Source organism: Dromaius novaehollandiae, chromosome 3 (genome assembly GCF_036370855.1).
Source record: "Dromaius novaehollandiae isolate bDroNov1 chromosome 3, bDroNov1.hap1, whole genome shotgun sequence".
Lineage (NCBI taxonomy): Eukaryota > Metazoa > Chordata > Aves > Casuariiformes > Dromaiidae > Dromaius > Dromaius novaehollandiae.
In genome coordinates, this window is record NC_088100.1 from 79,100,579 (window position 1) to 79,124,312 (window position 23,734).

General features: G+C 36.5%; 1 protein-coding gene across 5 annotated transcripts in view; it reads left to right on the forward strand.

Moving 5' to 3' along the window:
- Positions 1-23,734, forward strand: part of LYST (lysosomal trafficking regulator) — a 90,827-nt gene that overhangs the window by 28,801 nt on the left and 38,292 nt on the right. For all 5 annotated transcript variants that reach the window (XM_064509233.1, XM_064509234.1, XM_064509232.1 and 2 more), the window contains 16 exons: positions 722-1,748; positions 3,362-3,523; positions 4,252-4,408; positions 5,682-5,908; positions 8,023-8,089; positions 8,948-9,057; positions 10,133-10,553; positions 11,712-11,856; positions 12,571-12,744; positions 14,477-14,637; positions 15,680-15,870; positions 17,459-17,704; positions 19,104-19,277; positions 19,960-20,109; positions 20,747-20,884; positions 23,042-23,240. In XM_064509233.1, the coding sequence (XP_064365303.1) occupies positions 722-1,748; positions 3,362-3,523; positions 4,252-4,408; positions 5,682-5,908; positions 8,023-8,089; positions 8,948-9,057; positions 10,133-10,553; positions 11,712-11,856; positions 12,571-12,744; positions 14,477-14,637; positions 15,680-15,870; positions 17,459-17,704; positions 19,104-19,277; positions 19,960-20,109; positions 20,747-20,884; positions 23,042-23,240 (3,749 nt within the window). The remainder of the gene's footprint in view (positions 1-721; positions 1,749-3,361; positions 3,524-4,251; positions 4,409-5,681; positions 5,909-8,022; positions 8,090-8,947; positions 9,058-10,132; positions 10,554-11,711; positions 11,857-12,570; positions 12,745-14,476; positions 14,638-15,679; positions 15,871-17,458; positions 17,705-19,103; positions 19,278-19,959; positions 20,110-20,746; positions 20,885-23,041; positions 23,241-23,734) is intronic.

Consider the following 23,734-nt stretch of genomic DNA (forward strand, 5'->3'; position numbering starts at 1 on the left):
TTACAGAATTTGTGGTAAGGATCTCCATAAGCTAAATGTAATGGATGGGGAGTTAGAAAGAAGGGAGAAACATCCTTGGGGACAAATATGCCAAAGGGTACTCTTTTAACATGGCAATTGTTATGCCAGGAAGCCTGCAAAAATGTGCTTGAAAGGTGTTTCGTATAAAATTGCAGGGATCTTGTGTTCATGCAAATCCTAAATAGGCATAGCTAGTAAAATATGCTAAAACCTCAACTTTATTTGAGGAGGAATCTCTACTTTCTGAAGTCATAGAACAGAGTAAAAACAAGATATTTACAATCTCCAATCCCTAATAAAAAGTAGGGGTGAAGTACCACTAAAGAGCAAGTGTCAGAGTTAATCAAATACCTTCTGTGCTTTGAACATCATGTATCTTTGGTCTGTATTTTAGAGGTTAATTAATATTCATCTCTTACATTATTTCTTACAACAAATAAGCTTATGATTTTTTCCAATACCAGGTGGACAATATTTGCCTGGTATTCTAGAAAGTTGCAGACAAATTCCCCTCTCTATCTTACCTCATATTCCTGAGGTGGGATACTTAGAGCAATGACTATAAACGTGTTCTGTCCTTTTTCCTTGGTGCTAGTTGAGTGTGTAGAGCAGAGGGTTATTTTTGGTTGAGATATCTCCTCTAAACTATGTGAATTTATGGTTAGTTTATAAGGTAACTTTTTTGTGCTTTCTCTTGCAGGGTAATTAGAGACTCTTTTTTGAGCTGTAATGGAGTAAACCAGATGATTGAATTAAATTACTTGGATACTGTAAGAAGCCATTCTCTGAAAGTGTTAGAGACTTTGATACTCTACCTTGAAGACCAGCAGAAAGACCAAGCAATGGCAGAACTAGAAGGCTTGACCAGTGAGCAAAAGGAGGCTGCATCTGACTTGCCTGCTTCTCTTTGTAGCCAACCCACTGTTTCAGAAGTTCCTCAAAGCCTGAGCAAGTTTTATGCTGGCCTCAAAGAGGCTTACCCAAAAAAGAAAAAGCTTGTGAGTCAAGACACTCATGTCAACACAATAAACCTGTTCCTCTGTGTTGCTTTTTTGTGTGTAAGTAAAGAAGCAGACTGTGATCGGGATTCAGCTAATGACTCTGAAGACACTTCAGGATATGATAGTACAGCTAGTGAGCCATTAGGCCACAAATTACCATATCTGTCATTGGAAAGCCTTACTTTGCCTTCCCTGGAATGTATTCACAGGGCTGCAGATATTTGGTCCATGTGTCGTTGGATCTATTTGTGTAGTTCAGTTTTCCAGAGACAGTTCCACAGACTTGGAGGTTTTGAAGCATGCCATAGATTATTAATCCTGATTATTCAGAAACTTGCAGAGAACAAGGAAAAGGAGCAGGAAAAAAGAATACTGAGTGAAAGCAGCAGAAGTTTGCATGGGAACCCTCATGCTGAGCCTCTCATCAAGGGTGACTCTGCTCACTTGGCTAAAAGCAGGGAGTTGACACAATCAGAACTCAACAGTTTTGACAAAAATCCTGCTGCTGCAGAACAGTTGGTGTCTGAATGTGTTTCCTGTGACAGCCCTTTGAGTAGGGAAGACACTTCAGTTACTCCTGTTGCTGATCTTGAAGAGACAAAGCCCTCTGTAAGAGAAGAGGCTGAGTGGGCACTTCAGGGTATCAGACTTCTTGAAGCGCTGCTGACAATCTGTCTGCACAGTGCAAGCAGTACACAGAAAACAGAAGTAGAGATGTTTCACCAGGTACTGTGTAACTTCACTTTACTCATCTTACTCATATTTACGTACAGTGTTGTTTTAACAGTGACTTAATTGAAAGTTCTTTTAGTGAATAAAGGATAGTTTATGTTCTTACTGTGATACCATGTTTTCTGTGAGGTACTTGAACTAAAGAATTAGATGACTTGCTTAGTAGTAAGGGGTGGTCGGCAGGCATGAGGAATGGGGGTGGGTGCATGGAGAAACTGGCAACTGCTGCTTCTGAGGAGGCATCTTCCTGCTTGTCACCCTTTGTTTGCTGTATCCAGTAAGATGCCTGTCAGGACCCTGCACCCCCTTGCTTGTCCTCCAACATGACTTTGTCCACCAGTCTTTTGGGTTGGCTCTCCATTTCCTGCTCCTCTGGGGTTGTGAGAGAATATTTCAGAACAGCAGGTTGACCCAAATTGGAATTCTTCTTCTTTTTTTTGCTGTATTGTCTATTTTTTCATATATTTCTAGTTTAGTCTTCCATGCATCTATTGCAGCTGTTTGATCCAGCATTGTGAATATGGCCAGAAGCTGAACTCTGCTCCAGATATTGTTTCTGGGTTAACATATCTTGAGTACTAAGGAAGACTGATACTGACAGATGAAGCTTTTGTCCTCTTCCCCCACCCATGGTCCTATCTAGAGGAAAGAGGTGGCTTCCTCTGAATGTAGTGGTGGGCCTTGACTACTATGAATTGCTTGCTGACTGTACCTAAACTTTTTTCTGGTCAAAGTTATGGCCTGCTTTTTCTCTTTTTCTATGTAGTTCTGTTGTCCTGTATTAGTCAATAGCCTCCACGGCCTATGAGGCCACCTGAACTGATGGGCTCTGCATGGTGGTAGAGACTTGGTTTTTGGAAGAGTATTTAATGGAGGGTGGATGTGACAGGTGGGACTGAAGGAGAGGTGTGTAGACCAGGCAGGCAGTTATGTATCATAACTTAATATTTTTGAAAGTGCTGAGCAAAGCATGATGCCTAAGAAAGAGGGATGCTGGGGAAGGCACAATACATAAAGGGACACATGGAAGAACTATTACTTGAAACAAGCCTCACAGGTGAATTAATTCAGTGTTCAGAAGCTGTTAATTCACTGAAGATGCCTTCACCATGCTTTAATATCTCAATTTTTATATTGTGTTTTATTTGGCAGTTTATTGTAAAAGCAGTAGATATTAGGTACAGGAGAGAACTGGAAATTGGCCCTCTGTCTTGGCCATTTGTTATTTTGGAGAGCTTAGGCATGTAACCCTCTTTCTTGTTAACCTCACTAGTAATATAGTACAGTCTGAAAGCACTGCATACTTTAAACTATTTCAGAGGCATTTATTTTTGAAACTTAGTGTTTTGACTTGTAATATTTGGGAAACAGCATGTTGTCTAGACTTTCAGTGCAAACTGCTTAACATGCTAAATCTTTGTCATGACAAACCTGACAGATCTGTGTTATTGTGAGAGACGAGATGAAGTCTAACAACTTTAATTGGGAAGTCTGATTAAATGGTGTTGTAGGTGGAAAGGAGAGTTCTTAAATGAAAGTATGGGAGCGTTCCAGTTAGCCAGAACAGAATAACATGAATCAAAACACTTCTGTCTTCCAAAACACAGAATACTTGTGTGGATGATATCTTACTTGAAGTAAGAGACGAGCTTGCTCAATCGAAAGTGATAGAAACCAACTTGGCAAAGCCTCTGTTTGATTCACTGCTTCGTGTTGCATTGGGCACTTTTTCTGCTGATCTGGATCATTCTGAAGAAAAAGTCGAAAAGGTATGAAGCTGACTGCATAGTTTAATGTTAATGTTGCACATATAAGGCTTTGCCAGATCAGGTCTTTTGTAGTCTGGTCTTTTAGTCTTCTAGTTTTGTAGTCAGGTCTTTTTTAAACTAGAGCATGTGCTTAAATTAGGTTTTTGGTGGTGTTGAACATTAATTCCCCAGTTCTCATATGTAAGCGTTTCAGTTGAGTGATAGTTGTTCATAAGTTCCCTGCATTTGCTATTCAGGAAAACATTGTGCATGCCCTCCCCCCGCCAAAGTGGAGTGGCAAGCTGTGCTGTTGTTTATGGATACACCTGAAGTTCTGTTCAGTCTTCCACATTGACAAACTTTCAAACGAAGAGCTTCAAAGTAGGAGTGCTGACTGACCCTAATGGCTGCAGAGATTCTTTCACCCTACAGTGGTGTCAAGATGCTTTGCTTATGGTGATGGCCATTTTCAGAAACATAATTTTTCTTAATGCATTGGCTAGTTGTTTCTCAAAACTTAGGTCAGGTAGTTGGTAATAACGATCCATCCTCGCGGAGTTCCTTTCCTGTGTAGGAATGCGGTATCCTTAAAAGTATCCTTTAAAAATTACCTTGTGCTTGCTTGAAAGTATGTGGTCAGTTTGTTTCTTTCCCCAATGGGAACGGAGGAAATGGGTGTCTGGAAAGTTCTAAACTGCGTGCTTTTCTGAACGAAGGAGATAAACTTGTCTGATGCACGTGTTATACAGCCCTATCATGCTGAAAAGGAGCCTGTGTCACAACCTGGAGACATTTCAGAAGAAGCTGAAGAGTCACAGTGCTGTAGTCTTAAACTTCTTGCTGAAGAGGAAGGATATGAAGCAGATAGTGAAAGTAACCCCGATGACAGTGAAACCAAGGATGATGGTAAATGTGAACTTCTTAAATATACAAAGAGTCTCTATGGCATAACTGAGCATGCTTGTCTTTTGAGAAGTGCAAAAATAGGGTGAGTATCAGAGGCCTTTCAGAGATGCAGATAGCTCAGTTTTTTACTTCTAGTAGGATCCAGTTATATATGGAAAGATGACAACTATTTGTATTGTGAGTGTTATAGGAACTGTTTTGTTTCTTTTCCTTTTTCTGGTTTTTGTGACGTTTATACCAAAGTCACGTTGAGTCATTCTTGTTGAAATGTATTATTGATTGTAGTCTAGGCAATTTTCTCCAGAGATGTTTATCCATGCTTTGTTTACAAATCTGTGCTCAAACTTTTATATAACACTGTAACAATCTGGTTAAACTTACATAATATAGTTGTAATGTATTTCCTTTTATATATTCATTCAGTCACTAATATACACATCCTTTATTTTACTGTATTTGTTTCAGTGTACTTAATTTTGAAGATGTATTTGCTTTAATTTCTTCTTTCGTGCTGAACATCTGGATGCTTATGCTCTTATGTAATATGAGGTCAGCATGAGTGGTAACAGACTTGAATGGAACTGTTCCATTATTGCTGTTTACTTGTATGACTAGACTTTATCAGTAATGACATATAGAAGTGTATATGGATATAGCTAATTTTTTTAAGTGTTTTTGAGTGAGAGTGAAAACAGTTTGCTGGAAGTGCTTCAGGTTAAATTTTTAAGTGACATGGTTTTTAAAGTCTTACCCAGATATAAGAGGAAGAAGAAATGCTTAAATGTTTTGCCCTGGAGGTTTTTGATTGTTCTGGAGATGTTCTGTCATGTGTTGGCATTCTGAGTTAAGAAGTTTGGGAAGAGATTTAGTTACTTAAATTAGTAATCCCCCCCCCCCCCCACTTATCTCCTTTCTTGACAAGCTCAGTCTCTTCTGTATAGAAGCTTAGGCTATCTTACAATGATTATAGTCATATTTTACAAATTACATATCTTGTCACTAAGTGTGTCCAGTTCCCAGGAAGTGAAGGAATATGGTTTAAGATCATATAGTGGAATAAATTGCATCCTTGCACTTTGATTGGCAGAGAAATGTGAAAAACCAATGCAGAACAGAAGGTTCTACTAACTTCTGAAAAGTAGTTATAAGTTAGTGACTTCTTTGTTTTATACTTTTGAGACGACTGGATAAGGTATGTCCTTGGATGTCTTGTTTGGATCATGCAAACTATATTCGCTTGAGTAAGTTTCTGTAAGACAGTGTTCTCTTTCAGGAGCAGACACAAAGGCAGAACCTGGATGCACTGGTCCTTCAGATTATTCTAATGACCTAACTGACAACATCAATCAAGGAGAATTAATATATCCTGAAATCTGCATGCTAGAGTTAAACTTGCTCTCAGCTGGTAATGCAAGTCTAGATGTGCTTGCTCATGTATTCCACAGCTGCCTGAAAATCATCAGTCAGAAGGAGAGAAATGCCACTTTACTTATAGAACAGGTAAAAATGTTGTTAAACAAAGGCAAAAATATAGCACTGTATAACTTTTCTTCAGTTTTACAGTAACAGTATACCTAACTGAGTGAACTCAGAAATACTCTAACTTGCTGTTAGGGCATTTGCTATGAACTGAAACAATGTAAATAACTGGTATCACAAGTAGATGCTGTATTGAATTTTGAAGTTATCAGAAAGGATAGTTAGCTGCTGTGTTGAAAGGTACTTGACCTACAAAGCTTTTGAATTTCACAATTGCCTTATTTTATCAGGGCTGTTCAATCACCAAAGCAATCGATACAGTTTTAATGACTGGTAAGCTCTTGAAAAACAAAAGTACCTTCATGTATCAATATTCTTCTCTTAAGCTGTGATGTGAGTTACGTGTGTAGTATTATGAGGGAAGATTATTTCCCTCTGGTGTCTTTCGTTTTTATTTTTTTAATGAAGATTAACTGGAGACTCCTACTCAAGTGCTAGTTATTAAAAGGGGTGTCGGTTATGCAGAAGAGTATTTAGTCTTACTCTAATTTACCCCACACTGCTATCAGGAAGCAGCAAAATAGTTAGGAACTCTTCTCTCATCTTTAAAAGCAGCTGTGCCTTTTTATATTCTATTGTCTAGTAATTCTCTCATAAGCAATTTCATTAGCACTATACATTCTGTTGGAATGATGGCTCCAGTCATACATGACTCATTTAAGTGGAGAAGTAATATATAAAGATATTAATATTTTGTAAATAATCTCTGAAGGCTTTGGAATTCTAAATATTTCTGAAATAATTATCAGCAAATGTCTTTGTCAGTATATGTACACACATGCATGCACACACTGTGTCTACTTTTATAAACTTCCACTGCGCAGGTTGATGTCCTCATGATCCTTTGCAATTTCTGAAGGTTAGCTTGGGGTTTTTTGCCTTTTAATAACTAATTTCAGTGTGCTTCTGCAGAAGAAGAAAATATGGCTAGGTACTCTAAACTTACAGTGAACTTTCATATAATCTAATAAGCAAACTTAGTTATGCTTTACAGCTTAAATTGAAAGCAGGAGAAGTTGAAGTAGGTGGAAAATACTGTTTTATTTCCACACTCCAGTCTCTTTGTGAATTATAAAATCATTTCATGTGTTGAAGTTCAAAATATGAAATGTGCGCTAGTGATTTAAAGCTAATAGTTTAAAAATTTCATTTGGTCAAATTAGTGCCTTTTTAGTACGCACAGACATACTTGTTTAATAACTCCCTCATAAATCTGTCTGCATTGATTGAAGTACATGGCAGATCAGCCTGATGCATCCAAACAGTCCCTTAAAATGTCTGAGGCTTAAAGACAGTGAAAAAGATGCCTTTTCCTTAAATTTAAATAGCCATACAATGGAAACAGGTTTCAACAAACAATCAGAAACAGTGGCTGGAAAAGATCTTGGAGAGTGTATATTGCTAATTTCAGTTTCTCTAGAGGGAAGTAAGCTTCAGGTAGTTCAGACTGAAAGTTAACTGCACATTTTTTTTTTGACTGTTTTCATCTGAGGAGATGAAAATACTCCTTCCAAATGTTAACACTATCAAATTTGTTTCTTCAGTACATTTGGAAAGAGTAAGTATAAATCTATTAAATTAATTTAGAGATTGAGAGTGCTAATGATCTTTATCTGAGAGTGCCTTTGTGTGAAGGATGATGTTCTTAGGAAAAATGCTTTGATTTTTCTGGTGAGTCTTTACAGTAATCTTGCACAAAAAGGTTGGAGAAGGGTTAAACTTGCTTTCAAAATTATGTCACCATATACCTACATACCATATTTTGTCACAACCTGTAAAACTCTATTTCAGTGTATTCTAGGGGAGAGGGCAAGGGGAAGAGTTCTCAGAGTTGCTGAATTGATAGTGGCCCAAAGGATTCTTTCTTGAATCAGCTGGATTTCAAAGTCCCTCTCTTTGATATAATGTGATTGAACTGTGCAGAACATGAAAGCGTGTTCACTAGCAAATATTAAAATATTTCCATAATTTAAAGATCATCAACCCTAGACAAGAACTGGTTTAAAAGAAATTACTTAATGCTAGTTGCGTAAACTGGTTTGTATTGTTCAGATATTAAACTTTTTTTTTTTAAGGGAGCTGTTAAAAATCTTTTGGGAGGATTTCTAAACATATTGACCCGGACGGAGTCTAGTTTTCATGGTGAGTTCAAGGTCTAAGTAACTTAAATATTGATATTTATAACTTAATGTATATGCCCTCAAATTTTCAGCCATTTTTAGCAAATGCAGTATTTTAAGCAAACTTGTTGGCACATGTGAATCTGTGCAGCTATGTATTTAAGTTGTGACAAGTATCTAACTTCTGTGTAAATATAGGATTATTTTTTGAGCTGGTGGGAATCTACATCATTTAAACACATGTCAGCAGATCTGAAAACACTGGCTGAAATCATAAACTGAAGATGACAGTGTAAACAAACATTATTTGGGAAAACATTAGTTATCTTGCTGATTAAATCTGACTTGGCACATCATCAGCTTTTTTTCAAACCTCTGCATAACACAAGACTTAGTGATGTCTTGATTTGGTGTTATTTTAATTTGGAAAATAGCTAGCTAATCCAAGAATGTGGAACGAAATTATGTGCTTGCCCTAAGGTGGCTCACATAATGAAGTTGCTCTACAGCAGGAGTTGTTGTAAGCCCATCCCAGGACTTTGATCCCTGGCTTTGTGGGGAGAACCTTTGGGAAACCTAGCATCTAGAAGCTAGATTCTCAGACTTTTAGACTCCCTTTTGCAAACTGGGAAGCCTGTAATCATCTAGATTCATTCAGTGAAATTTTGAATAATACTGGCAGGAAGTATGGTCAGACTCTAAAAATCTGGTCTCTCTAGTAATCATCTTGTAGTCATCACAGCTTCCTGAATTTGAAATGTTTTCACAAAACATTCTAAATGCCAAGTTAATCTTGTCTCATAACAGTATGGTATATGGGGGCCTTTAATGTTTTTCAAAAATTGTATTCAAGAAAGTTATTTTACCCCTCTATTTCTAGTATGTCAGATGGTGCTGGTAGACCTGTTAGTCGCTCTGATGAGCTCACAGACATGTTCAGAAGAGTTGACTCTTCTCCTGAGGATATTTTTGGAAAAGACACCCTGTATGGTATGTATGCGGTAGCAAAGGACAAAATTGATAGACTTAAAAATAGTGAAGCACAAAGAAAATCCCTTTGCGTTCAAGATATTTTGGAAATAAGCATATTGGAACAGCAACATCATAACTGACCAGTGCAGCTAAAGTTCATTCTTGGAATAGTTCATTTTCAAGAGTTGAAAAGAAAGTGAGGGAGAGAAAAAGGAGTTTCAGTGTCTTACTGAAGAAAGAGCCCTGGTAACTTTTTTTTCTTCAGCACAAAAAGACTCTAGAGGAATCGTGAGGAGGATGACATTGTGGTGATGGTTGACAGCAAATACTGTAATACTGTAAAACTTGGAAAGCTGTTCCCATAAGGTTATAAAGCATCTCAATATCTCAGGAATAGGTGCTGCTTTTTCAGCAGGAAGTACTTTGTAAGCTGTCTTAAGTCAGTTTGTGTAATGCTGGAACCTGGTGCTTGTGAGGGATCTGCTGAAATACCTATCAGTTGGTTTGTATAGGACTCTGTGTAGGGAAAAAAAAACAAATGGAAGGAAATTCAGAAATAACTGTGGAGTCTGAAATAGTAACAAACTAAAGACACAAGTGAATTTTTCAAAAGTAGCTTGCAATAATTGGCTACTTACCTTGAGAAGCTTTGGCGTAAGGGCTGAGGTGGTTTTGTTGCTGATGATGCAACAACAAAGTGATTGCAATGTGTGCTGCTTTAACCTGTTTCAAACAAGGCGCAAGGTATGATCTTTTGAGGTACAAGTTAATCTGTTAGCATATAACTAATGTGAGAGAAGACTGTGTAATGACCACTTGCTATGGTTTAGCAGAATCCTAAGCATGGTAACTTGAAGATTGATCTGTAGTGATTAAATCTTCAAACCTGTTGAGCTATAATCCTTTGAAGTTGGTACTTAATGTTGTTGTAAATGTGTGTTGGTTTGGATATGGAAGCCAACTGTTTTAGGAAAACATGAATCCAAATTTAAATGAGGAGGAGGATTCTGTTTAGTTAAGTGATGACACTTGGCTATATGGTGTAAACAGTTTGATTTTTGTCTGATTTTTTTTTTTTCTCCCCTCCTTCTAGGAGATACTACTTAAGGGTGTATTGAAGATTGTAGAAACTAATATCTCTATGAACCCATTACAGTACCTTGCCTTTCCTTTGCTACATGGCACGCATTTAAGTAGCTCTTCACAAAAATCTGCTAGCACTCCCCACAGCAAGACTGCTGGGCTATTAAAAAGAGCAAAATTTTCACAGAATAAGAAAGAGGCAGATAGTGAAAATCTGACTCACCAGCTGCTTTCCTCTTGGTATGTAGCCCCAATTCACCTGCCTTTAGTTGGACAAAACTGTTGGCCGCACATGTCTGAGGGCTTCAGTGTCTCACTGTGGTTTCATCTGGAGTCCCTTCACGAAGCAGAAAATTCAACAGAAAAGGGGAAGAAGATCAAGAAAAGAAGCAAGCTGTTAACTGTAAGAGAGAACAGCTTTGACAGCACAGGTGAAGGCTTAGTACTTCTTGTTTCTATTTAGTTGTCATTCGGGGTTCTGATAACAAGTGTTACTAGTTGATTTGTCACATACAAAAGGTTGTAGTTTATTCTTCTATGTCACAAATACTAAACAGGAGTGACTGAGCCTTTTGGATTGTACTTTGAGTCCTGTAAGATGCACATAAACAAAATGCTGTCAGTTTTAGTTAAGTTTCATTGTGCTTGTTAACTTAGAATTTTAGTGTTCTGATTGAATTTGTAACTTCAGTAAAATGTCTTTATGCCATTTCATGTTATGCAGATGAAGATATTCTATGCAGCAGCTGAAAGGTCTTGAGAGAAGACTGTTTCTCTCAAACTTGTATGGTCTCTCATGTATTCATGAAGCAACTGGTTTTTGTACTTTTTCTTTCATAGAGAGCTAGTACATCTCTGATTTAGGATTTAAATATGTTCTGAAGCTCTTACCTTAAAGAATTCGAGGCTCAGTATTCATTAAGTCAGCTTTTATAGAGACCTACCTGCTCGCAAACTCTTCTGAGCAGAATCTCCTGGATTATAATTTGTAGGAAGAAAATTGCTCTTAATTCTAACCATAACACCTAAAATATTTTCTACTATGCTTTTATTCAAAGTACAGTAAAAATAAAAGCTGGGATTTTTGTCTTTGTTTGTTGGTTTGTCTTTTTCTTTTTTTTTCTTTTTTTTTTGTACTTGCTAGCACTGCTTTTATTAGAAGGCCTAGGCTTTTGCATAGTAAAGCAAAGTTAAGTTAAAATATTGGGTGCGAGCTCATGTTTAAAGGGTGGTGTGCTTTGTAAAGATCAATCTAAAGAACTCTAAGGAACTAAGACTTCCAACAAAGAACATAACATGATATGGTGTGTCAAAAGTATCTTTAAATTAGACAATGTATTAAAATTTAGTGGCTTTACCTGATTACAAACAAAAATATGCAAAATGCAATGTTAATGTTGAAGTTAAACTCCTCTGTTCCAGTACATCAAACAGACCTAGATCTGTAAAAAGGATGGTACATACTAGTAAGCTCTCTTTTAAAACAACTGTCCTCAGTACCTGAGCTATTTCTTTTCATACTTGGTAGCTGGTAGGATGTGTTGGTTTTATTGCATTGTAATTGCATATAAACACTTTTCTTTTTCTAGAAGAAACTAAGTCTTTAGGAATGGAATACCTAAGCTTGGGAGATAAACTTGTTGAAGATGGCTGTATTCATATAATTTCACTGGGTTCCAAAGCGCTGATGATACAAGTCTGGGCAGATTTGAACACTGGAGCTTTCATATTTCGGTACTGTGTATTAGTCAAGTTTACAAGATGACTTTTGTACGTGTGTCTTATCTAACTTCTACACCAGCATTCTCTGCAAGCTGCTATTAGAATAGAAAAGTAACTTCTATAGGAGAGCTATCTTGAACACTAATAGCAACATTACTGATGTTAAAGTATCAAGTTTATTGCTTACAAATCTACAGCGATGTTATTAGCTGAAAAGGTCAGCCTCTGGTCTTGGATGGATATTTATTATATACCTATATGAAAAAAGTAATATGCAAGATCAGTCAAATGCAATGCAAGATAGCAATTAAAGTATTAATGAAGGTGACCCAATAAATGTAAATGTGAATCTTTGTTTCAAAATAATTCTAAAAGGTGTTTGTAAAAATTAATTCCCACAGATAATAGATGCTTAAAATGGGTCTGAAGCTGCAATCTTAGGGCATCTGCATTTTTTTCAATAAACTGAACTTAATTTTCCTGTAAAATAGAGATGATGATATCCTTATTTAAAATGTAAGCAGATTCATGCAGACAGGTTAAATAACTAAGTTGAAGCCACAATCTGAGGATTTCCCTGGCTTATGCTTAGCTTCTAAATATAGAGTTGTCACTAAGTTGTTTGAAAGTTTAGCAATATAACTTAAACTGCTGTGAGGCCAAAAATATAGATTTGAAAAATAAAACAAAAAACCACTTGTTCTTCCTCTTCTATTATTTTCATAGTATGTGCATAGATCCAAATGATGAGATGAAAGCTGGTCTGCTGGCACAGGCTGAATCTCCAGAGAATGTTTTCCTTGTGGGCAAGTGGCAGCATTTGGCAATAACATATCTTCAGCAGCCAGAGAGCAAGAAAAATATCCATGGAAAGCTGTTGCTGTGGGTTTCTGGTCAGAGGTAAAGTATACATTAGTTGCACCTAGATCTTTCTGCCTTATTTTTAAGAAGACTTAAACTACTAGGAAAACATCTGTGCTACTTTAGTGCAGGCTGAAGTCATTTTTGGGGGTAGGAAAGGAAATTACTAGCAAGATACCCCTCATGTCCAGATTTGTCATGATTTCTTTGAATACAAACACTGAGATCTGCATTGGGCTGTGTTTGAACCAAGCATTCCTGATCAGGAATAAGTAAGGGAGGTAAGTAGTACATGATCTTGAGAATAAGATCCAAAAAAGGTGTATCATGAAGTTAGCAGAGGGCATGATCTTTTTGGTTAAGTTAATAATCAGAATTAAGGAGGTATAGTTCAGGTACTGGCAATATCATTGAAAAGAGAAATGAATAGGAGGTGGAGAGAAGACAGTCATTTTGTCATCTAAAAAAGGTTTCCCTGGATTTTCTGCATAATTGATAATAATAAGCAGGGGAGAAGTTCTGAAAAATATACTTGCCAACCTAAGATCTGAATTGGCAGCAGGAAGAACTTTTTCCACTGAAAGCTTAAGGACCATGTCCCTAACCTGATGCTAGCTTTGAGTCTGGGTCTGCAAGAAATACTCATTGGCTGGAAAAGGAATTTAATATTATAGTTTTTCTTCTGTTCCTACAGTCTAAACTGTGAAGACTTTGTACTCCCAGTATTAAGCAGGTGGTCAAAATGCTATGTTCTAAAACACTTAGATGCTCCATAATTCTTTACTCTTGCTTTCTTAGGGTTAAAATTTCTTTGGAATGTGGTTAGTGAACAAGTCACTTCAGGGATCTCTAATAAAGCTGTATCCGAGGGAAAAAAAATGTTATTTTTCTTGATTCCTAGGTTATTTGCACAACTTTAATCAAGTTGTAAAGTATAATACCTGTTTTGATCTGTTTTAGAAACCATGTAGTTAAATTTTAAGAAACTTGATTCCCCATTGTTCAGTCTGTGCATACAGATGTGCAGTAAAGCCCAAATATGGAGATGCTGGGAAAACTCAAAATACTATGTTCTGCACATGTGCAGTTAATGAGGCCACTCTATATATAGAGTACCCAATTTGCTAATATATGCAGTGTTGTTAGACTCTTCCAGGAAACTTCAAATGACCTTTACAGTTCGATTGTTCTGTCCATGTAAATGCACGTTAGGTTTATAGGATGCTTCCTGAGAACATCATGCTTATCGCCCATGGCTGTACAGCACAGAGGAAATGCATAAGCTCTGACAAGGTTCCCCTGCACAAGAAAATTCTGGACACAATATTTTTCAATGTTGTGAGCTATGTTCTTTGTGCAGTGGCATGGTCAAAAGCCTCTGGTTCTTTAGGAACAGTAGAAATCCTTGACAAACTGTGATATATTTAAAAAAGTGTGTAATGTCACTCAGGTGTGTGTATATATTTTTCTTCATTGAGGTCAGGGAGGGAAGGGGGAAGGAAACTCCTATCTAGAAAATTTTGACTGCATGGCAACTCCAGTGTGACTCCATCCCTCTTTCCCCCCATTTTAGGTAGTATTTATATATACATACGTAAGTTACATTGATGTCACTGAGTTTTAAGGCTCCTAGAAGTTGATAATAGCTCTTGTAATTTAATTTTGATAAATATATATTAAAATGTGTTATAAGTCTAAGCTGAATACCTTAAGTAGCAATTTTGATCAGTTCTCAGTATTTATACTTACTTCTTTATATCTGTTTTTTTAGGAAATGTGAGATTAATTTAGATTATACACTACCAAGGAAAACAAGTTTATCCTCTGACAGTAATAAAACCTTTTGTATGATTGGCCATTGTACGTCCTCTCAAGAAGACTTGCTTCGATTGTCTGGTAGATGGGACCTTGGAAATCTGCTTCTCTTTAATGGTACTTGTATACTTGCTGCTTTTTTTTTCCTTTTTTCTTTTTAAACTTGCATAAATCTTCATTTCATCTCCCTCCTCCCCTCCATTTAAAGCTTAGTTTTTATGGTTTTATAAGTTGGCATAAATATGCCAACTTTTTACAGTAAAAGCAACGATACATTCTTTAGCAGTGTAATATATCAGGGAGAGTATGAATATAAATGCATGCTGTAGATGAGCAGTTTGTGGGGAAAGGTAAGCTCTACCTACTGGATCTACACTGACTGCCATGTGTCTACATAATAGATTCCTCCAGAGAGCACTGGATTTACTGCTGTGCTGTTGTAGTCCTTCTGGAAGCACATGGCTGTTCAACATAAGGTTCAACATAAGGTTACAAACTAATTATGTTCAGACATTTGGACAATTATTTAACAGAACAGCTGAACCTCTTAGTCTTAACCAATTAAGAGATGTTTCTTTTGAAGAAACAATCTCAAAACGGATGACCTGGGCAGTGCTTGCTTTCTTGTCTGAAAAGGGGAAGGAGGTCCATTTTGGTCTTCCATTTCCTACATAGTTTCTTTTCCCTCCTTTTGTAAATAAAATTTACTGTTTTTCCTCCAATGGTAAATGAACTTTTACCATTGTTGCATCCTTCTGAGTTGTTCTATGCAACTCTCCATGATGTTGTAGCATATTGTTACCTGTAATCTTGCTATGCTTTGAAAACTTTGAAGATGTTTGGATAGATTATCTCTTCAATTACAGAAGAAAATGCATTATAATTGATTCAGACATGCTGGTTTTCAGTTCGTCCAGATCATCTTCCTGACTTGGTTTCAATTACCCTGCCACTGAATTGATCGAGGCTGTGGCATGTGTCAGAAGTCACTGATATACAGTAGTTAATAAGCATCAGACTCTAGTAGATGTTTCTGATGAGCAAGTCCTACAGGAGTTATCTTCCCTGTAAAGTCTCTGTAAAGACTACTACCCAGTGTCCGAGTTTTGCTTTACTGTATACTGAGAATTTAAAGGCTGCTTTTCTGGATTTTTTTTAGGTGCAAAGATTGGACCAGAGGAAGCATTCTATTTATATGCCTGTGGGCCAGACTTCACATCTGTAATGCCTTGTAAATATGGCAAAACATTGACTGATTGCTCTAAGTACATAAGTAAAGATATTCTACAATGTGAACAAATTAAGGAGCTCTTCCTGACAAAAAAGGAAGTGGATGTTGGACCTCTAGTTGTAAGTTTTGACTTAAAAATAGTTCTTCCTTTCTTAGCACTGATTAAGAGAATGGGAACACATTTCTTGTTGCCCCTCCCCCCCCAGTGTTTCACTTCCTAAAAGTAAGCAGGAGCAAATTCATTTCTTAATAAAATCACTGCTTGTTCTTTCTGTTCATTTCAATGGGAGTTGAAATGGACAGCCGGTGTGGAATTTATCTTTCTCTAGCCTGGATTGTGACAACTTTTAGATGTTACCGCTTTTACAATACTGTAGTGTTTCTGTATTGGAGAAGCAGGCACCTCCAGAGGTGGTGTTTTAGCATCTACTTTGAGATGAGTAGTTGCCTAGTCTCTCCACTGGCATAAAGGAAGACAAGGACAGCTTAGTTTAGTTAACCTTTTAAACATTAAAATCAGATAGATGGGCGGGGGGGGGGGGCGGGCAGTATTTAGTGTACTCTAACAGGAAGTAAGAAATAGAATAGAATCTCAGTTCTTTTGAGATTTTGAGAGGATTAGACTTGTGAGTTTGAAAAGTATTTTTCCATCTGAGAGGTCTTATCTTTTCTCTTATCCCCTGATTCATAGCTTTGCAGACATAAGTATAAATATAGTTATACTAGAAGAAGAAGAAAATTACCTTATCAGTAGAGCCTGTTAATATTTCAGGTATTATCTTGATCTTCTGGTAGCTTCTGCTATATGAACTGTCTCCACTAGAGGGATCTTTCTGACCTTCTACAGCAGTGCTGTAGCTGTAGGCAAAAGCTCACTCTGTCTGGATGTGATCCTTATAAACACTGGCACTCAACTTTGAGTGGGTTAAGAAGGGATGAGCGGACTAGGTGAAAAACCTAAAATTAGCATCGTACAACTTTTATGCCTACGTTGTTTCACTAAACTCTGAGTAACCAGAAAGTAGAACAGCTAGGAAGTGAATTGATGTCTCTTGCATAGAAAATAAAAATGACTTAGCTGTTATCTCTCTTGTAGATAAATGCACTGCAAGTATGGTTGTTTTACATCTTCTATAAAAATGAGTCAGTTGCCTTTCATAGGAGTCTTGGTTTTGATCTAAGTGTTTTCATCAGTAAAGAAACTTCTGTAGTTTTAAATATGTAATCCTCTATTGAGATTCTCTTATAGCATAGCTGATTGAAGAACAAATTTACAGTTAAAGACTTGGCTGCTATTTTTCAAAATGTCTGTTTTCTATTTTGGACGCTAAGGCATCTGCCCACTTTTAGAAAGGAAAACAAACTTTGCTCAATACTTCTGTGTAGTCTTTCTTTTAACTTTGTCAACAACTTCATTTTTATATGAAATGGTGCTGATGCCCCTTCAGGTGAGGAGAGGAAGATCCTTGGATTTTCAGTGTTTTAACTTTCTCTGGTGTAGCTATCAAGTAGCTGTGCTATAAAATTTGTGAATCCTGTTACACTTCAGTGCGTACACATCCATACAAAACTTTGAGCAGGATGAGGGTAAAATACAAATGAACCACCAAATTTACTAGTTCTTGCTGTTGGGTGGTTTTTTCCCCTTTGGTATTAAATAATTAGTTCAACTTTGTTAATCTGACTTATAAACTTCTCTTGTTTCAGGAAAGTCTTGCTGTAGTGTATACCACATGCTGCCCTGCTCAGTACACCATATATGAACCTGTTATTCGACTGAAAAGTCAAGTGAAAACTGTGCCTTCTCAGCGACCTTTCAGTTCAAAAGAAGTTCAGAGCAGTGTGTTGGATTCTCATCACCTGAAAATACTTCAGCCTGTTGAATATAAAACCCTCCAGGGCATACTACATGAAATTGGAGGAACTGGTGCATTTGTTTTCCTCTTTGCTAGGGTAAGGAGGCATGGGGGAAGTTGTGTGCTCTGCCCTATAAGATTTTTCTTTGGTCTTGGGTAGCCAAACACCTATTACAGCCATCTTAACTCTTGTTAATAAGTCTGATATTTTTCTTTTTTTAAACTCTGTTGTGGAAAACTTTTTTTTATGGCATAACACAGACTGCATCGTACATGTTGTCTTAAATGGGAAACTTTCAGCAGTTGTAATTTTATTGTGCAGTTTGTTTATAACATTGCTAGTGTGTAAGAGGTGGTGTTGCATTCTCATTAATGGAGAGGGAGCTTCTAAAGAGCAACGGTTTGCGTGTTTTTTAGAAGGCTGTAGAACTCATTTTTGGTTTCTGATCTTTAAATCTAAATGTTACAGTATTGGCATGTTGATTAATATTAAAAAAAAAAAAAAAGCCCAATTCATTGCACCTTTTAAACACTTTAAAAACAGGATATTCATACTATAAGTATGAAGAAATGTAAAACTATATTTGCAGCATTCAGTGCTGAGTATTAACTAAGAGTGACAGCTCTTCTGAGAGAAAGCTGCATAGCCATGTTCAAAGGTTTATCCTGTCCAATGAAAGTTCTAATTTCAAAAATATTAAGGCTATAAGCCTTAATTATTTCTTTGCTGTGACTTATATGTGGAGAGGCTGATATCCATGCTAAGAGTCTCTGAAGTCTTAAAGTTCCTGCAAGACAGTAATGAAGGCCTGAAACTTGTTTTATATGCCTATATGATGTTGGTAGTGCTCTAAAAGAGGCATATATGGGGTAAGCAATGCATGTTAGACTAGACAGGTGTTCAGGCTTTTGGTTATGAAGACACTGCTTACTATGATTTTGATGTTTCCTGATAATGCAATCTAAGGAAAAAAAAAATCCCTATTCAAAGTATTATATTGTACAAGTACATGCTAACCATATGCTACAGCCCCTGCTGTATCCTGTACTTGCATCAGTAAAGCTAGCAAACAGTATTTCAGATCTGTCAGATGACATTATATACAAATGTGTACAATTGGAAGTGCAGCAGTGTTAACTGATACACAGTAATGGAACCAATAGGAACTGACTTCTTACTGTACCAAGAAAAAATTGACACCCTTTAAACACTGTGGAGCAAACCCTTCTTGAAAAGGGATTCTTGTTATGAGACTTTTACTTGCTCAGCAGATCATAATTTACCACAGTAGGAAGTCTGTCATCTTAAGTAGTATCTGTATTACATGCATACACACACATTCAAAAATGCAGGTTATACATACATAATCTGAAACTCTTCAAAACAGATATAATCTAAAAGATACAATTTTTAAGACTGCAACAGTGTTTCTAAGGCTTTTGTTTTCTAAAAGTTTCTCACTTAAACTGATTTATTAAACTTACTTTTTCTTCAGGTTGTAGAGATTAGCAGCTGTGAAGACACTCAAGCTTTAGCACTTCAACTTATACTATCTTTAACAAAATACAATCAACAGAGAGTACAGGAGATGGAAAACTGTAATGGCTATTCCATGGTTCATCGAGTGTTGATCAAACCAAAGTGTGTTGTTGGATTTTGCATGCTGAAGGTACAGTGCTCTTTAAAGTGTCTGTATAACTGCTGGTTATTTGAAGTGTCTTGACAATAACTCTTCTAGAAAGTTTACTTTACTTTCAGATAGATTTGGGGGGGGGGGGGGGTGAGAAAAGACCTCTCAGCTGAAAAAGTATTTTTCAGCCAAACTCTATCTGAAAGTATTAATGGGAAATATCCCTTAGGCTTATCATGCAAGAAGTACAATCAGGAATATTTTTCTGTGTGTATAGAAGAAAACTGCAGTACTCCCCGAGACTCTGACTGGTGTCTTCTGGTGGACAGAATTATTATGGATGCCCTTTTTCTAATAAATATGAAAGCTGAGCTTCCTAAGTTTTAGAACTTAGGAGGTGTGGCTATAGTCTTCAAGTGATGAAGCTTCACATGCAAAGTCATAATTTAAGGTTTTCAGAAGTGTCTGATAGTTGAGTGCCCATCTTGGCACTGAACACCTGCATTTTTTTTTTAAATTCTGTGTACTTGCCTTATGAAGCTTCTAAAATGCCTCCAGTTGTTACTAAACTCTGACTATTTTCAAAGTTGGCCATGTAGACTATGTGCTTTCCTTATCAAGAAGGCTAATGTCCCTTTAAAGTATTTCTTCATAAATCTGAGAGGACAGCTATACTGTTTTGTGCTTGCAACCTTCAAAATTATTCTTTTCCCTCTTGAAGACTCTCCTTGAAGGATGCTGCAGTGATGAGATTCTCTATATAAATGAGAATGGGCAATTCATGCTTGACACAGATTCTACAGCAGTAATCCAGGATGTTCAGTTGTTAGAAAAACTGCTGCTTGACTGGAAGATATGGTCTAAAGCAAAGGTAATTACTTTCTTCTTTGGAAAGGGATTTTATTTTTCCTTGGCTAAAAGCCAAATTAAATAAAATGGTGATAAAGTATTATGAAGTCTAAAATGAATTTCTCCAGTTAAATTTCAGTAGCTACTAAAATAGTCCAAAATTAATGGTCCTTATTTTTCTTCGAATAGTTGGTAGTAATATCAAGTTCCCAGTTGTCAATGCTGCAGGTTACCTTAGTGTATTCATTTCTGTAGTAGATGTGCAAAGTATGTCTATGACTTAAATTGCTTGAATGGATTATTCTTTAAGAGAAACCTGTTGAGTCTGAGGAAGACCACTTGCTTCCCCCTCCACTTACAAAATTGTTGAAAACAACCATCTGGTGTTAGTAAAACAAAGGGTATACAAAACTCAGTATAGGCAAGAAGTAATGTTTTTGTAACTTTAATCACTAAAATGCTTAATTATGTGCCTTTAATGAGCATGACTCTTCTGATGGCTTCTAATTCTGACCTGACATGCTTACACTTGCTGTATCTTTCTTTTTCTCAGGTGTGAAACTACTTTTATCTGATTATCTTCCTAATCTGTTAAACTTCTCAATATAGGCTCAAATACAGTTTTGAATCCATGATCTTGTTTGTTTTTTGTTTTTCAGGAAGGTGTTTGGGAAACACTGTTAGCAGCTCTAGAAATCCTTATCAGAGCTAACCATCACCAACAGATGTTTAACATTAAACAGCTGTTGAAAGCTCAAGTGGTACATCACTTCCTGTTAACTTGTCAAGTTCTGCAGGTACTTGCAGTCTGAAATCCTGTTTTGTGCTTGCCAAATACTTAGCTTTACTTGAGGGGAAAAAATACAAAACTAACTGCTATTGAAAAATCTGCTTCTGGAGGCTATACCCGTTGTCCTCTGTGCTTCCAGCTGCTTTTCATCCACTTCAGGTATTGTTGCTGTGAAGAGGTGCTGTGTGATAGTGAGTGAGCAGTGCTGTTTTTTTCTGATGGACAGAAGAGACAAGAGATCTTAACCATCTAGTTCTATTTGAAAGCACAGAGACAAGGGTACCTCTACCTTCCATGTATGAGTAGGAGCAGAAACAAATTGTGAACCTTTACAGGCCTAAGGTGTCTCACTAGTTTTACCTTCAAGTCTTCATTACTGAGAAGCACAGATTGAGAATTTTGTATTGCCTGCCTTTCTCACTCTTCAAAACCCAATAGTTTTGTACTTCAGGGATGATCCAATCTGTGTGACTTCCAAGAAAATGTATGACACAAGCTATACTAGTATATTTTTGAAGCAGGTTCCTAAGTAGTGATCACCAAAACTGAAACTTATGAAGAGTTTTTAATGAATTGTGGTGGGTTTTTGTTTTTTTTATTTTAATTTGAAGATAAATTGAAATAACAGTTACTGTTTATCAAACTGTCTTCAGACCTGTGGTGAAAAGGGTCACAGCACTCAATACAGGACATAGTCCCCTATAGTTGTAGACTACTAACAGAGGAAGGCTCATCCACCTGGGTACTCTACTAGCATCAGAAGAAACGATGCAAGCAGCAGCAATTGTCTGTGTATCTCACCACAACTAATAGGGCAATTGGACTGTAGTGGTCAAAGACTGAGCATTCCTCTCAATGATGAGGCCATAGTAGCTTCCTCTATAGTGTGGACATAGCTGTTCTCAAAAGGACTTTGGGGAAAAGAGCTTAAACTCTTTGATAGCCACTTCTTGGGAACATGATTTTGAATTAGTTTCTTGTTCATAATGCATACTTGCTTGGGAAGTTTTTTGTGTGTTTTTGTCTCTTTCCTACACTGTTTTCTCCTTTGTATTACTTTTTATTCTTGAGTGTCTCAATCACAAACCCATGAAATTCACCTGTTGCTTTTCTCTTTAATGATTTTTTTGTATGTCTTTTAATCATCTTTATTGCTGTAAACTTTGGATTTCTTAATTTTTATGGCTTATTCCCTATTTCTAGAGCTTGTTAATGGTATAGTTACCTGCTTAAAATGTATATTGATGCAAATGACAAGATATAGAATATTACATAACACTTTTCCCTGACTTATGCACATGAATGCAAACACTAATATAAATGCCTATGGAATGGTGGAATTAAATTCTTAATTAGAAAAATACTACCCAAATTGGCCAACAGACTCTGGAAATGACTGGGGAATGAGGGAATAGAAGGTAAAACTGCACAAAACATTCTCTTGGAAAACCTCACCTAAAAATTAATTTCAATTAGTGTTTTCATAGCTAAGCCTGAGTAAAAACACTTAGGCACCAAAAAATAGAGGTGAAACTTTAGAAGTTAGAAAGAAGTTAGTCACTGTGCTCCCATTAAAGCAAGGATTCCCACAAGTTTAAGTCTTGTTTTAAATATCGTTCAGTTCAATAGACTTTTTTCAAACACCCACCCTTGAACTGCATAAGAGTTGATCAAATAGAAGTTATAGATGTCGCTAGCAATACAATCTCAAATGCATATGTTTATAAAAATAGTGGTTGTAGTAGGAATACAAGAGTCCTAGTGTGGCACTGTCTAAAAAGTTTTTAATATATTTGAAACTTTAGTATGATCTATTTTAATTTTTCCATAAATATGTAATATAATGACAGAGAACTAGTATTTCAATAGTGACTTATGTTCTAAGGCTCCAGTGTTTCAAAGTAGTGTAGCATGCGGAAGGCAGGCTTTTCTAAAAATGAACTTGCATATAATGTATACAATATTTTCTTTGTGCCTGAATTTTAAGAGGGCTAGACTTAGGTAATGTTTAATAGATACAGTAACTTCTTTTGAATTAAAGAATACAGATTTTATTACTTGTCTGTTCTTCTATTACAGCATGGTAATTAAGAAAAAAAAATGACAAAATTACAACAAAATAAGAATACAAGTAACTTACAGCTGTACTGCTTTTCCTTTCTAGGAACATAAAGAAGGGCATCTTGCATCCCTGCCTCGGGAGGTTTGTAGGTCATTTGTGAAAATAATTGAAGAAGTACTTGGATCTCCCCCTGACCTGGAATTGCTGACACTGGTCTTCAATTTCCTCTTATCAGTTCACCCTCCCACTAATACATATGTTTGTCACAATCCTACCAACTTCTACTTTTCCCTGCACATAGGTAGATACATTGTGCTTCAGTAGAAATAGACAATAAGATACAATTCTACTCCTAGACTAAAATCTAAAAAATATCCCTTATTTATAAATAACTGTTCTATGAATGTCTTTGGATACTATTATATAGTAACTGTATGTACAGAATTACTGAACTTTTGGAACTTAAGTTGTTTACAGTATTGAAAGGTTTTTTAGACTTATTCTGCTTGGCTTATTAGGTAAACTTTCTTCTGTCTACCACTAGAGATAATCTCCCTGGTGATTGTCTTTGTCTTTAAAGAGCCTGATGCTATTAAATGGAATGTGTAATGTTAACTGTGTGTATGGATGCAATATCTTTTGAATATGTACAAATTTGGGAACTGTTAGATACACTTGGTTCTGCAGCATCAGTTTAGGCTCAAGCATGTAATATATCAATGGCAAGTTTTCAAGGTTTTGAATATCTTTTCCAGTGCTGATGGCATCCTCCTTATTTAGGTAATTGTGGTTCTA